This window comes from Paroedura picta, chromosome 17 (assembly GCF_049243985.1).
Source record: "Paroedura picta isolate Pp20150507F chromosome 17, Ppicta_v3.0, whole genome shotgun sequence".
Taxonomy (NCBI): domain Eukaryota; kingdom Metazoa; phylum Chordata; class Lepidosauria; order Squamata; family Gekkonidae; genus Paroedura; species Paroedura picta.
The window spans coordinates 11,663,720-11,679,147 of NC_135385.1; the positions used below are offsets into that span (position 1 = coordinate 11,663,720).

Sequence of the window (15,428 nt, forward strand, 5' to 3'; positions counted from 1 at the left end):
AGAGAGATTTCCTGTTACCTGTTCATTAACTAAACTAATAAACTATTTCCTGTTAGCTTGAACCATCATTCATTCATTCATTCATTCATTCATTCATTCATTCATTCATTCATTCATTCATTCATTCATTCATTCATTCATTCATATCCTGCTATTCTTGACAATGATCCTATTAAAACGACACAACTCACCAAAGACAAGCAGCAACACTGCCCCCCACCCCACCCACGCCCTGCCAACCTATCCAGGCAACTGTCCGCCTCGGGAAATGGGGCTCACCGATGTTCTGGCGATGCCTGAGGAGGGGCCCTCGATCTACCTGGCTTCAACCAAAGACCTGTCGGAAGAGCTCTGTTTTCCAGGCCCTGCAGAACTTTGAATCAGAATCAGAATACCCTTGACAGCTCCCTCAAGAATACCCATTTTCTCTCCCTCGCAGTAGGCCACCGGTAGCCAAACTGTTGCTTTCCAGATGTCCATGGACCACCATTCCCATAAGAACCTGCTGGCAGGGGCTCGTGGGAATTGCAGTCCATGGATATCTGGAGAGCCACCGTTTGGTCATCGCAATCCAGATGTTCTCAGCTGATCCCTGAGTGGCGGCCCCTAGTCACTAGCGTGCTTGTTGAGTAACCGTCGGCCTAGCTTACTCCTGTGACCGGCACCCAGTGCTATATTTACGTCTACAAGTTTCCCAGATTGGGCAACGCAGGCAGAGAAGAGTCACTACCAACCAGCGTCCTGGTTCACTTCTGCTTACACATATCATTGACTTCTATCTGCCGAAGCAGAAGCTCTTTGGGGAGTAAACCTGCGACCGAAATGGCAACATGCAAACCCCGAGCTTTCATTCTGGCAACGGAGATCACCTGGCTGTTATACTGCGCAGGTAGGGATTTCTGCGCCTGAGTATCACTGCAATAAGAGGTTTGTTTATTTTCAGATAAAAAGGAAATTGGGGAAAGTGACTGAGCTGAGCCAAGGCCTGGGACCAAGAGCAGAGCAGAAATGGTGAGAAATAAAACCTTTGCCCTCTTTTTTTTGCACAGCCTAACCTACTGTTGTGAGGACAAAAGGTCAGCCGGGAGAATGATTCTTTGGGGAGAAAAGCGGGGTATAAATGTTTAAGTAGATAACCCTGCCTGTGTTTGGAAAACAGTTAGCTAATAATTTTGGTTGCAAATATTATTCAGGATTGCATTTAATGAGTCCCACGAAGACACAACTTTTTGCCTGTTGGTTTCGTTTGCTTTGGACCAAGACCAGAGCAGACCTAGAACGTGTGGACACGCTCCCAAGAAACCGGAAGGAGCCTGTGAGACCCAAGGCACACCTTGTCAAAAGCAGCCCTGAAGAAAGTGGGCAGGTTTGTGCAAAAGGTGTCCCCTCTTCTCCCCACCTCTGAAAAGGCAGGCTTCAGATGCAGAGCAGAAAAGTGACCTGGGACAGGGGTTGGTGGCTCTCCAATGCCAAATCTATTCCAAGAGCTATCTGTTTGCAGCGCTCATATGCCGGTCAGGTAGAGAGAAAGAGTAGTTTGACAAATTCCCTTGCAAGAATTTTAACCCAGCGTTTAGCAGTCCTTCCTCCTCCTCCATCAAACTTTTGAAATTTTTTGGGCATTTTAGTCTCCCCATTAATGACCCTGTCTACTGGCTTGAAAGAGTTGGGGAAAGGCACTTCTCATAATAGATCTTTTGGTTGGGTTTTGATTTTTAGGCTGCCCCTCCCTGCAAGACAAGGAAAGAGAGAAGGAAGTATTGCAAACAGCTTGTTGCTTTAAGCTTCCTTTCCACTTAGGGCCGAGCTAGACGTGTTGGTGACTTTGTCGTTTAAAAATATGAATTTTTGGAAGCTATCGGAATGTAAAAATGCATTAAATTTTAAATCTCTTACAGAAGCCAAACATATGTTATTAGGAACATTGCCTGAGAAATAACCAGACATTTTGGAAGGGATATTTTAATATATGGTGACAGCATCTAGAACTATCAACACGGCAAAACGTATTTATTCATATATAAATTGATATAAAATGGAAAGCTGATGTTTGTCCAGACTTCGAAGAAAGGAATAAACTGATATTAATAGACCCAAGTTCTATGGCTTAAAATATAAAGTTTAAGGTATATAAAAGATAAGGTAGTGTGTTGAAGACTTTGTTTGTATCCCTGGGGGGAAAAAAACTATTCAGAAATAAGTTTACTGAGAAAGCAAAATACGAAAACGAGGTTTTATACCTAGGAACGCGTTCTGAATAAAGCTTTTTGCCATCGCCAGCTTGGAAATTTCTTTCTGTTTATTCATCTTCGGCTGACAGGTCGTCTCTGCTTGATTTTATGAACTGGGATGGTAGGTGAATTCCCTACAGGCCAGGCTGGATTCTGGAGATTTTTTGTGGTGGGTGCATCACTTGGGCATGAAATTGGGGCCACCGTGGATGGACAGGTAGTTGTGCTGCATGGTGCAGGGGGTTGGACTAGAGCAGGGGTAGTCAAACTGCGGCCCTCCAGATGTCCATGGACTACAATTCCCAGGAGCCCCCGCTGGCAAGGGGCTCCTGGGAATTGTATTCCATGGACATCTGGAGGGCCGCAGTTTGACTACCCCTGGACTAGAGGACCCAGGAGGTCCCTTCCAACTCTAGGATTCTTGACATGCTTCATGGCACACGGAAGTAACTTCTTTCCTTTGCCATCCAACCCAAATCACCATTTCTGCCCTCCCATGTTAGGGACATTCAGAGAGGAAACTCACAAGCTTTCAACTGTGGACAAGCTGCACTAAGAAACAAACAAAACAAAAAAACAGCCAATCTATCCCGAAAAGCTCCATCTTGAGCCTTGTATCGATCAGGCTGATTTATGACACGGGAGGGGGGAGAAGGAGAGGAGGTACACTCATCTTTTCTTAACAGGGCAGGCCGCAGTGGATAAACCTTGCGCGGTCATCCAAGTAACTCAGCCTCCATCCCTGGAGGACGTTGCTTCAAGCAACATCACGATCCCCTGCGAATTCTTCACTGACGGGTGCGAAGGCTCCTTACCCACAGTCCTCTGGTTCCGGTACCTGGCCCACACCCACGAGGTTCTGTGCACGCCGAAATGCACACCGAGCATGAAATTCCAAGCCACCAGCACCGTGCCTCAAAAGCAGGCTTCCCTGCAGATCTACAACGCCAGCGCAGGGGACAGCGCCATCTACTTCTGTGGGGTCGCGTTCAGACGTTCAGCCGACCCCCGCTCCAAGCGGACCGGGGAAGGAACGACGGTGACAATAAGAGGTTCGTGGCTGCTTTGGATTTTGGTGCTCATCGCTGCCCTAACAGCACCCCCTTCCGGTGATAAGAGTTCGCATTGCTCCCCTTCCCTCCCAAGCTGGCCTCTCTTGGGTGGTTCTCTGTGCCCCCCACCCTGATCCACAATGGCACAGAAATCTCAGCCTTACCTTTCACAGCTGCCTGAAGAAGCCAGGCTAGCTTGGAAATGAAGCAGGCGAGCCAGGGCGAGCAAGTGGATGTCTCCCATGGAGGCCACCCCAGAAGGAGGGGAGGGAAGGGGAGGGGAGGGGAGGGGAGGGGAGGGAAGGGATGAAGAAGCACAGGGAGAAGGAAGGAAGGAAGGAAGGAAGGAAGGAAGGAAGGAAGGAAGGAAGGAAGGAAGGAAGGAAGGAAGGAAGGAAATGGAGTGGAAAGGAAGGAAGGGAAGGGAGGAGAGAGGGAGGAAAACAATGGCAAAGCCACCTCTCCTTCCTTCCTTCCTTCCCTTCCCTCCTTCCTTCCCTCCCTTCCATCTGTCTTTTCCTTCCTTCCTTCCTTCCTTCCTTCCTTCCTTCCTTCCTTCCTTCCTTCCTTCCTTCCTTCCTTCCTTCCTTCCTTCCTTCCTTCCTTCCTCCTGTATAGTTTTCTTTGACTCCCAGAGGAGGGTCTCAGGCAGAGAAAGGTTCCATCCAATCTCCAATGCCCCTTAGCTGGAGACCTTCTGCTTGCTCAGCATGCACCCTGCACTGAGCCACATCCCTTTCGCTGCCTCTTGGTCCCCTCTGATACAATTATGATTCTGTCCATAGCCCACACGCCTGTCTTTATGATCTCGCCCTGTACTTCTTTTGGACCTGTTTCATATGCAATGGTCTGCTTGACCTGATTTTTCTGACCTGTTTTGTGTTGTTCCCCTTTGACCTTTTTTTAACCTGTTTCAACTATGTGCAGTGGCCTCTCACACCTCTTTTGCTTTCAAGTGCTTTATGATCTTGACCTTGCAGGAACCAGCTGCCTAAGAAGGTGGGGAGCTCCCCCTCACTGGCGGTCTTGAAGCAGCAGCTGGGCAGATCCTTATCCTGGATGCTTGAGGCTGATCCTGCATTGAGCAGGGGACGGGACTAGATGGCCTGGAGGGTCCCTTCCGATTGTAGGATTCGAAGACTGACCTGTTCACTTAGGGCCTGCCAAAAGGGGGCTTTTTCATCTCCCCAATACCCTAAAGACTCACTGTTCAGAGTTCGGCAGGAATGAAATTAAGTGGTAAGATAACCTAGTAAACAACGGTCTGGAAGCATCAGGTGGGACAAAGGGCTATATAACATCAGTGGGATGTATTGTATCACTCTTGCCCAGTTCTCTTCCTCACCATCCTCTACGCCCAAGTAGATTTTGGCCTCTACGAACCCCAGCAGGGGTTTTAGTGGCCAATGAAAGTCTCTTCTCCTCCTCCCTTCCCCAGCAGAAATTCTCATCACATACAACCATTCTCATTGCTCCAGAATTATACAATTGAACGTATTTCCCCTCTCTTCCCCACGCCTTGGATAAAAGCAAGCAAGAAGGCAGACGTCTACGTTATGTCGGGAGTTGTGTCGCTACTGTCCGTCTACGTCATCGCCCTGTTTGCAAGTTTTAAAGTCTTCTCCAAGGTAGGCGAAATGCTTCATCGTGGATACGCGATTTCGCTGCCATGTGCAATCCCCCAATTCCAGAGGGTAAATTCAAGACCAGTTTTGGGGGGTTTTGCACACTAAGGTTTGTGAGGTTTTAAAAAAAAAATTAGGGAGAGATGGAATTTTGAACACCACAGTCTAGTTCAGCCTTTCTGAGCCAGACTTTCAGAAACCACTGAAACATTTTTTTAGGCTTCGAGAAACCCCAGAAGTGGCGCAATCGAGCGCAACATGGTTGGGAAAAATAGCTGTGGACCCACACACCTGGGGCCCCTTTCCTTCCCACCCCCTCCAGGCCCATCATTGGCCTGAAGAAGAAGAAGAAGAAGAAGAAGAAGAAGAAGAAGAAGAAGAAGAAGAAGAAGAAGAAGAAGAAGAAGAAGAAGAAGAAGAAGAAGAAGAGTTAGTTCTTATATGCCGCTTTTCCCTACCCGAAGGAGGCTCAAAGCAGCTTACAATCCCCTTCCCTTTCCTCTCCCCACAACAGACACCCTGTGAGGTGGGTGAGGCTGAGAGAGCCCTGATATCACTGCTCAGACAGAACAGCTTTATCAGCACCGTGGCGAGCCCAAGGTCACCCAGCTGGCTGCATGTGGGGGAGCGGGGAATCGAACCTGGCATGCCAGATTAGAAGTCTGCACTCCTAACCACTACACCAAACTGGCTCTCAAGTCAACATGACCAAATAGCCCCATATCACCTGATAAATATTTTAACACATTTTAAAGCTTTCCTACATCATATTGCGTTAAGGGGTAAGTGGGTGGAGAGTGGGCGGGGCTGACTGCGGCGACAGAACTCCCGGGCCAATAGGGAGCCTCCTGCTGCAGGACCGCTGGCCCAAGGGGGGGGGCACCCACTCCCTTAAGTGGGGGGCCCTTCAAAGCCTGTTCTTAACAACGGGCTTTGAATCTAGTATATGTATAAAAATAACTCCCACCCATAACCCATAACTGTAAAGAATCCCCAGGGTTTTATGAAAACCTGGTCTAGTGACTTCTGTAAATTCTGCTTTTCTGCTCGGGTTCCTACTAAATGTGACCAGGGCAGATCTGCTCACTTGACACCACATCTTCTGAACCCCATTCAGAGCAGCGGTGCGTAAAGAACAATGTGCAACTGGGCCATGATAACTCCTCTGGGCAACTGGGCCATGGTAACGCCACCTCTCCCCACAATCTCCTCTCCTCCTTTCTTCCTCCACATGATTTTCTTTCTGGTGAACCTCAAATCCCAGAATGGGAGATCTCTGAAGAAAGGGTCATTGGGGTTCAGGGCAGCGTCTAATTGTGCCAGCATGGAAGTACCTGGCCACCAAGGAGAACGGCCTCTGCAAAAGGCAAAGAGGAACCCCAGTGGGAAAAGGTATCAGATCCAAGCTGATGTTGTCCTCCTTCTTGTTTCTTGCAGCCCAAAGCCAAGGAAACCAAGCAAGGAGGCTGCAACTCTGGGGTAAGTGCCACTTATTCAGTCCAACGAGACAGAAGGCAAAGGTTGGATACACACTTTTCTTGGATGCTTTAGGATGCTTAGGGCTGATCCTGCGTTGAGCAGGGGGTTGGACTAGATGGCCTGTGTGGCCCCTTCCAACTCTATGATTCTATGATTCTATGCTAATGGATTTGCGTGCTTTTTGAAACATATGTATTTCAGGCCACGGAGCTTCCAGACTGCTAACCGGCCCTGTAAATCAGGTGTTCGCCCAGTTGCCTCTGGCGAATAAAAGTCAACCTCAGCGGCAAGGCAAAATCTGCAGCCACAAGACCCTGGCACTGCTTTCCCCAGCTGAAGAAAGGGAGTGGTGCAAAATGGCAGACAGAAATGGGCCATACCTTAAAGGACTGCCCAATCCAGGGTCTGCTGTGGCTGCTGAATCAGCCCCCGCCTCCCCCGCCACACACAGTAACCGGGGCCAGGTATAAAGGAGAAACCTAGTAGAATGACAGAGTTCGAAAGCGCCATGCAGGCCATCTAGTCCCACCCCCTGCTCAGTGCAGGATCAGCCTCAAGCATCCAAGATAAGGATCTGCCCAACCTGCTTGAAGACCATCAGTGAGGGGGACCTAACTACATAGAATCCTAGAATTGGAAGGGTCCAGAGAGGCCATCTAGTCCCACCCCCTGCTCAATGCAGGATCAGCCTCAAGCATCTGTCCAGCTGCTGCTCCACGCTGCCACGAGATTTTGGGAGAACACAGAGCCACGCCCGGCGGCTCCCGTGTCTCAAGATCTCGATGGCAGTGTTTGTACCGGCCACAAACTGATTGCAAGTCTGGCCACGAGAGCCCAGCCCCCAAGAAAGAGTGGTCAAGAGCAGTGGCTTCTAATCTGGCGAGCCGGGTACGATTCCCTGCTCCTCCATATGCAGCCAGCGGGATGACACTGAGCTAGTCGCAGTCATGATAACGCCATTCTCACAGGGCAGTCCTGGAAGAGCTCTCTCAGCTCCACCTGCCCCACGGGGTGTCTTTTGAAGGAAGGAAAGGTGATTGTAAGCTTCTTTGAGGCTCCTCCAAAGCAGTGAAAAGCAGGGTATAAAACCCAACTCTTCTTCTGTAGCACTGAAAGTGCTTAGCAGGGAGAGGATGGGGTTGTGCTCAGCGGCTGTCCCAAGACTCAGCGGACGAGCTCGCTGGCCGCGTCAGCAGTGCCGCGAGGGAACGTAGCTTCGGTTTCGGCACGTTTCCCAGAGCATCTTTTTAAATACGTTTCAGATCAAGGAGAACGGGCCGTCGATTTCTCAAGCTATCGCGCAGGAACTGCGCAAAAAGAAAAAGAAGCTGAACCGTCATCCTGTAAGTGGCCGCTAACCTAAACACGGTGAAATCTGGATGGTTTTAGCATGCTGGGAACAGCAGGCGCGGGGGGGGAGTGCAAGCTGGGGGCAGGGGTGTCCAAATTAAGGCCCCCGCCAGACTCACTCGCCTTTTTGATCAGGGACACCAAAAATGCGCCGGCCGTGTTCCTGCTGCGAATCTAACTAACACACACAGTAACCGGGGCCAGGTTTAAAGGGAACCTGCACATCCAGAGGCCCCAAACGTCTGAATCTCAGAGGAAGGAGGCAGCTTCAGGGAAAGGCCTCGGCCTCTGCTTGCTGGTCCTCCGAGGCAGCTGGGTCAGCTCCTGGGTCAAACCGAGGGCTGGGCTAGATGGGCCACTGGTCTGATCCAGCGGGGCTCTTCTTGTGTAGTTGGGGAAATACCCAGGAGCGAACCAGAGTAGCACACAAAACTTGAATCAAGTCTAACCACAGTTGAGCCAACTATTAAGCATTTTCACCCCTCGCCCCAGCTTTGTGGGACGCTCTGACTAAAGAAACTGAGGCCCTGTGGGACCTTAACCAGCTAGCTCTGCAGAGCTGTTCCACCTGGCCTATGGTCGGGGGCCTTTAGCAGCCATCAGTTTAGTCGATTTTTAGACCAGCCTCCCAGCGAGATGGCTCAGGTGTGCCAAAGATTAAAAAGACACAATTACAATAAAATTCAATGAAAGATTAATTTAAATCGACAGTGATAGGTTAAAACAAGAATAGATTCAAATGGGTAGGCGTGTTGGTCTGAAGGAGCAGAATAAAATCAGAGTCCAGTGGCACCTTTAAGACCAGCGAAGATTTATTCAGGGCGTGAGCTTTCGAGTGCAAGCACTCTTCCTCAAGCTGAAAAAAGCAACGATACTGCCAGAAAATATTTATTATTATTATTATTATTATTATTATTATTATTATTATTATTATTATTATTAGATTTATTTCCCGCCTCTCCCGATAGGCTCGAGGCGGGTCACAAGAACTAATCCCATTAAAATTTCCATTAAAACATCAATCTACTAACATGACGGCTAAAAATCCCATCCCTCCCCCAACAATCTATTGTGTTGAATTCTCCCAGGAATTCAGGATGACTTTAGGAGCGGATCAATACATAAATAGATAGACAAGTGAATAGATGGTGGGTGGGACCATAAATAGGCAAGTAGATAGATGTTAGCTTTGTTCCCCACCAGAAGCCTGGCGGAAGAGCTCCGTCTTACAGGCCCTGCGGAACTGTGCTAACTCCAATCAGGAAATGCTGGAGATGGGGGCATTGCGGGGAACCAGATTATGTCTATGTTTTAGCGTAATTTGTTGTTTTTAAGCATGTCGTCCCCCGCCCTGAGCTGTATTGGAAGGGCGGGCTAGAAAAATAAAGATTTATTCGCGATTTGTTTCAACGGAAAACCACAGGGGCTGAATCCGGTTTAACTAACTAGCCTTAATCGATTTGGAAAACCCCTCCAATCACAATTTGGGATTGCTCCAAATGGCGTCTGAGCTCCAAAGGCCCCATTCCGCCCGTGCGGTTAGCTTCAACCTAGTCTGTCAGAGCCATCCAGCCCCTGGGCCCCCTAGAATAGGGGGACATATTCTGGTCAGCCATCCATGGGGAGATGGATGCGAATGTCATCAACATACTGGAGACAACCCAGCCCCAAACTCCAAACCACCGGTGTGAGGGGGTGCATAAAGATGCTGAGCCTCCCACCGTGCAGTCCACACACCCCCACCCGGTGGCCTTGGTCCTTCTTGCTGGCCAGTGGCAACAGTTGGGTTGTTTTTGTTTTCTTCCCCAGAAGCAACGCTTGGGAAAAGAGACTATCTACCAAAACAAGTGAACTGTAAGAGAACAGAACAGCCTTCTGAACATAGTTTGAACAACGGCTTAGGGAATGAATAAATCTGACATGGGGTATTGACCGAGCTGTAGATGACCAGTCTTGGGACCCGGGGCCTCTTCCACGTGACACCGGAGAAAGGACTGCAATGAAAATAGCAGACCTTTGACAAAATATGAACGCAGCCCCTACAATTAAGGACTGGTTGGGGAAGAGGGTGGAATTTGCAGGGATGGATTAGCTTAGTTTTGGGATTAGAGAAAAGACAGTATCTACATTTATTGCTAACGGGAAATCCTTTTGGGACTTTTTGGCAGGAAACAGGAAAAATTAACTAATGATTTGTGGGTTTGATGACTAAGAATAGATTTTAGAGAACAGGGAAAAAAAGAGAACGTTTGGGATATGTTTGTAACTTTCCTTATATTGGTCCTAGATAAATCAGGGAGTCTTTGCTCTATATTTCCCCCCCCCCCCCCGAGTATTGTTTTAAAACTTTTCCCAACAAAATTGCAATAAAGACTATTTGAAAAGAAAAAAAAAAGTACACATTGTACAGTTGTGTATGTCAGAGAGAGAAGGGGGGGAATTAATAAGGGTTAGGTGTGTTCTCAGTCAGGTAAACCTGACTTTCTGGCTCCGAACAGCAGAGTTTGTAGAGGTACTTCTGCCCTGACCTGGCTGGCCAATTCTCAACCACAACAAAAAAGAGTCCAACAGCACCTTTAAAACCGACAAAGATTCATTCAAGGTGGGAGCTATCGAGTGCATGCACTCTGTGCATGCACTCGATAGCTCCCACCTTGAATAAATCTTTGTCGGTCTTAAAGGTGTTCTTAGACTCTATTTTTGTTGTGCTACTTCAGACCAACACGGCGACCCACTTGAATCTTTCTCAACCACGTTTTTGTGAAATCCCGGGGTTCCTTGACGGCCTTGGCAGGGTTCCCCCAACGGGTTGGAGTTAATTAATTTTTTTAACAGATTTTTAAAATCTGTTAAACATTTATCAAGTGATATGACCTCGCCCTCCCAAAATGGCCAATGATGGGCCTGGAGGCGGTGGGGAGGGACCCAAGTGGGCATGAGCAGAGCTATGCTTCTCAACCATTTTCTACACAATTGTGTCATTTCCAGGGTTTCTCGAAGAATGGTAACCAAGCTGAGAAAGGCTGCAGTGGAGAATTAGCTAGTTGTGGGGCAACTCCTGCTCTAGCTATTTCCTAGAGATGCGGCCTTGAGGGGCGGTTATGTCTCTCTTGTTAACTGAAGAAAGATATCCCAGAATCTTCATGCCCAAATGGACTGACAGGGGGAGCAGGGGGCACAAAACGTTAGTCTTAGCAAAGATCTCAGGAGTGAAGCATCACTGTATTTTACAATAAAGAAACTTTCTTCACAATTGGAGTTTTTACTAAAAGCGATCGGCTGGACTCTCACAGTGCCATAAGTTGGCTGCAACTGGATGGCATTCACCACCACCAGAGTCAAATCTAAACCACCTTAATCCCCCATCCTTCATTCATTGCCTTCATTTTCTGAACAGTCTCTGCCACTTAACACACAGCCCACCTCAGGCGCAGAGAGCTGCATTAACTATGCTGGCCAGCTTGGCGTAAACATGACGATTGACACACGGAGGAAGGAGGCGGTGGGGAAACCCTGACCTGAATTGGTTTCTCATCACTTGTGGTGCCAGGAAGTTGGGTTCGGGTTTTACTTTGTGGCTCCCAAGCCACATCCTGGACTTGAAAGAGGTGAGAAAGTGAAGACAAAAAGGAGAAAAGAAGAAGACGACCAGGAAATCTTAGAAGTTGCAAACATAAAGGAGGGGGGGGGGCACGGGGTCTGAGGTTTGTAATTGTAGCGCAAGAACCAGGCAAGGCAAGCAAGAATGCATCCGGTTTTTACAATGTATGATGTGCAAACCCTTCTTTACCTTTCAAAACAGGCCAAAACGATAATCTTGTGTCATGGTGGTATCTGTCAGAACTCCTGGGCCTCATGGCTTTTTTTCTACACACTCAGTACAAAACTGTATATCAGGGGTAGTCAACCTGTGGTCCTCCAGAGGTCCATGGACTGCAATTCCCATGAGCCCCTGCCAGCATTTGCTGGCAGGGGCTCATGGGAATTGTAGTCCATGGACCTCTGGAGGACCACAGGTCGACTACCTCTGCTGTATATAATTTAAGTCTTCTTCTGCAGGAGATTGTCCAGGATAGGGGGACTCTCCAGACCGCAGAGAAGAAGTCACCGTGGACCCACTTTCCTTTAAAGTGGATTAGGCCAAAGAGCCCAAGTTCAAACCTCAAAATTGAGAGGGCGCAGAGGAGAGCGATGAGGACAATCTGGGGCCTGGGGAACAGACCTTATGAGGAATGGCTGAGAGACTTGGGAATGTTCAGCCTGGAAAATAAGAGGTTGAGAGGGGACAGGATGGCTCTCTTGAAGGATCTGAAAGGTTGGAGGAGGGCAGAGAGCGGTTCCTGTTGGCAGCTAGTCTTCAATCAGTGGTTGGACAGATCCTTCTCCTGGATGCTTAGGGCTGATCCTGCGTTGAGCAGGGGGTGGGACTAGATGGCCTGCATGGCCCCTTCCCACTCTAGGATTCTATCCGTAGGAAAGGCAACCTGTGGCTAACAAACCAAACACCGGTCCTGTTTTGAACCGCTAGTCAGATCCAGTGGCCGCATTCGGACAATCGCACTACCCCATGGCTAGTCTGAACTGAATCCATGGTGGAAGCGGATCCTGCTGGGCAGCCTCTCACAGAAAAACCAGCACTGACCAAGAGCACCTCTCTAGGCCAAAGAGACGCAGTCCTTTCGACCCCCGCTAACCAAGGCAGGTACGCTGCATGCTGAAAGGGAGCCGAGAGCAGCTGAGGACCGTCACAGGTGCAATCGCCCGAGAGCTTTCCGTACGCTCTGCAGCGCCGTCTCGAGCACTTCCGCCCTGCAACGGACCGAGACGGCGGGAAGCCCTTGACAAGCTAGCTTGGCGGAAATCCCACTTACCATTTTCCACATAGGGATGAAAGGGAAGAACCAGGGCTAGGATGACCCGGCCTCTCGTGGGCTCCAGGACGCTCCTAATGTCTTTTAATACAGTCAGTGGCTGATCGCAGCGGTCCAGCAGGTTCAAGCAGCTGATGACGTCGTACTGGAACCCCGTGTTCTGCCATTCGTTGATGCCGAGCACTCTGCGGAGGGGGGGGGGGGGAGGAAAGCAAAGGGTGACTTGCAATGGGGCACAGGCAGAGCACTCAAGATACAGCCACAATAAGGGGCAGGCGTGGGGATAGAGGGAAGGGTCAGGCCTTGCTCGTGACCTAAAGGCGGGAGCGGCCAAACGGTGGCTTAGCTTCCGAGCCCTGAGAAGATGGGGCTAGTCTAGCCTGCTGCTAGGAACCCAGGTAGCTGCGGCACAATGAGAAGCTGTGCTTTCGTTTTATGGGATGTGGGATTAAAAAAAAAAAAGAAATGAAGAGAGGAAACAAATTCTTAGCCCAGGGAGGCCCAACTGTGGCAGGAGCTCATAGGAATTGTAGTCCCTGGATATCTGGAGAGCCACGGTTGGGCCACCCTGAGTGACACGGGCCGTTCCCTGTTCGGAAGAGGCTTTTCCGCACAATCTACCACAATTGGGAAACCTGCTCTGCAGCCTCAAGATACCTGTTTCCCCACTCTCTTTCTCTCTAACTCACAACAAAAAAAAGAGCTTCCTTCCTCCTGTGTTACAACCGTAGTTTCCTAATTTTGCATCAGTTGGCTCAGTTTGGGCCTTTAAGCTTTGTGATTCTGGGATGTTTCAGTGCCTGCTTCTCTGTTCATGCCTCTGAAATAAGATCTAGGATTCCTGTGGCTATAAAAAAAGGGGGATTACTGACCCAACACAGACAGAATCATAGAGTTGGAAGGGAACTCCAGGGTCATCTAGTCCAACCCCCTGCTCTATGCAAGAACTCACAGCTATCAGCCTACCCACAGGGACCACAATTTCATGCCCAAGTGATCCCCTCCCCCACCAAAAATCTCCAGAATCCAGCCTGGCCTGGAAGAAATTCACCTACCATCCCATAGTGGTGATCCGCAATTCCCTGGGTGGGCAAGGAAGGGCCACAAGAGACAAACCCTGGCACATCCCTTCTTGCCCATCCACTCACAATCTGCCCAAGTTCATAAAATCAGCCTCTTTGTCAGATGGCTCCCCAGCCTCTGCTTAAAAACCTCCAAAGAAGGAGAAAACCACCACCTCCTGAGGAAGCCTTTTCCAATGAGGAACCACTCTGTCAGGAACTTCTTCCGGATATTTAACTGAAAATTCTTTTGAATTAATTTCAACCCACTGGTTCTGGTCAGACCCTCTGGGGCAAGAGAGAACAACTCTCCTCCATCCTCTATATGGCAGCCTTTTAAATACTTGAAGATGGTTATCAGATCCCCTCTCAGTCATCTTCTCTCCAGGCTACACAGACCAAGCTCCCCCAACCTTTCCTCATACGTCTTGGTCTCCAAACCCCTCACCCTCTTTGTTGCCCTCCTCTGGACACACTCCTGTTGACCACCCAGGAGAGTTTTCTACTCCCCCACCACAGTTGCTTGGTTATCTGTGCTACTTTTAACATGTTGCAATACTTTGTCTGCTACGCATGCTTATGTGTGGGAAAGACCAGGATCTTTCCTAAGTGTTAAAACCAGCATGGAGTAGTGGTTCAGAGTGGAGGACTCTAATCTGATGACCCAGGTTTGATTACCCGATCCTCCAGAGGCAGGCAGCTGGGTTACCTTGGGCCAGCCCCCATTCTCTTAGAGGTATTCTCACAGGTTCCTCGGAAGAGAAAGGTGTTTGTAAGTCACTTTGAGACTCCTTCGGGGAGTGAAAACCAGGTTAAAAAAAAAAACAGCTCTTCTCCTTCTTCCCAAGTTTCCTGTGTGGTTGGGATGCTCATCTGTGCCATAATGGGCAATCAGTAACACTCAGAGAAAGTGTTCTTCTGAGCTTTTAGAGATCCAGCTTTAACTAAGCCTTCCCCTTCCTGGTCTTTAGTTCAGGGTTTTCAGAATGCATAGCCTAAAGTGTTCTGTGTTTTGAAAGATTAATTTAAAAAAAAATGTCATACATCTTAATTTATAGAGGATGGAGCAGAGGTGTTCTCTCTTGCCCTGGAGGGACAGACAGACCAATGAGATGAAATTAATGAAAAGAAATTCCATCTAAACCTCCGGAAGAAGTTCCTGACAGTCAGAGCGATTCCTCAGTGGAACAGGCTTCCTCGGGAGGTGGTGGGTTCTCCATCTTTGGGGATTTTGAAACAGAGGCTGGAGAGCCATCTGACAGAGAGGCTGATTCTGTGAAGGCTCAAGGGGGTAGCAGGTGACAGTGGATGAGCGATAGGGTTGTGAGTGTCCTGCATAGTGCAGGGGGTTGGACTAGATGACCCAGGAGATCCCTTCCATGATTCTATGATTCACCCCTCCTTATCTAGGAACTGCACCCAGAGATCTGCCTATTGCCATTTTAAACCCATCTTTCCTGAAAGTTCTCCCCTCCCCACGGTATGGAAGTGTAAAACCCTGTAAGGTGGGTTTGACTGTGGAAAGGAAGCAGAGATAGATCTGGGGATGCTAATTGGGGATGTCAACCTGGATTTCTCCAGTACTAATAAGGCAGTGTGACCACTCCACCGTCGACTCAGTAATTAGATGATTCTATTATTATCTCGTGTTCCTTTGTTCAAGATTCTTCTCCCAGCCCACCTTCGTTTTACGCACGACAAAGGTGAGGCCGGACACACAACAGGGCCACTTAAGCAAAACACCAGAGTCAACCCACTG

The 15,428-nt window shown here is 48.9% G+C and overlaps 2 protein-coding genes across 3 annotated transcripts in view; one reads left to right on the forward strand and one right to left on the reverse strand.

Moving 5' to 3' along the window:
* METTL9 (methyltransferase 9, His-X-His N1(pi)-histidine) overlaps window positions 1-15,428 on the reverse strand; it is a 32,528-nt gene that overhangs the window by 1,217 nt on the left and 15,883 nt on the right. For both annotated transcript variants that reach the window (XM_077316335.1, XM_077316334.1), the window contains exon 4: window positions 12,609-12,793. In XM_077316335.1, the coding sequence (XP_077172450.1) occupies window positions 12,609-12,793 (185 nt within the window). The remainder of the gene's footprint in view (window positions 1-12,608; window positions 12,794-15,428) is intronic.
* IGSF6 (immunoglobulin superfamily member 6) lies at window positions 775-10,323 on the forward strand. The gene is made up of 6 exons (XM_077316337.1): window positions 775-889; window positions 2,918-3,283; window positions 4,814-4,911; window positions 6,346-6,387; window positions 7,650-7,730; window positions 9,547-10,323. The coding sequence occupies exons 1-6, from the start codon at window positions 823-825 to the stop codon at window positions 9,586-9,588; spliced, it is 696 nt and encodes a 231-aa protein (XP_077172452.1). The 5' UTR covers window positions 775-822; the 3' UTR covers window positions 9,589-10,323.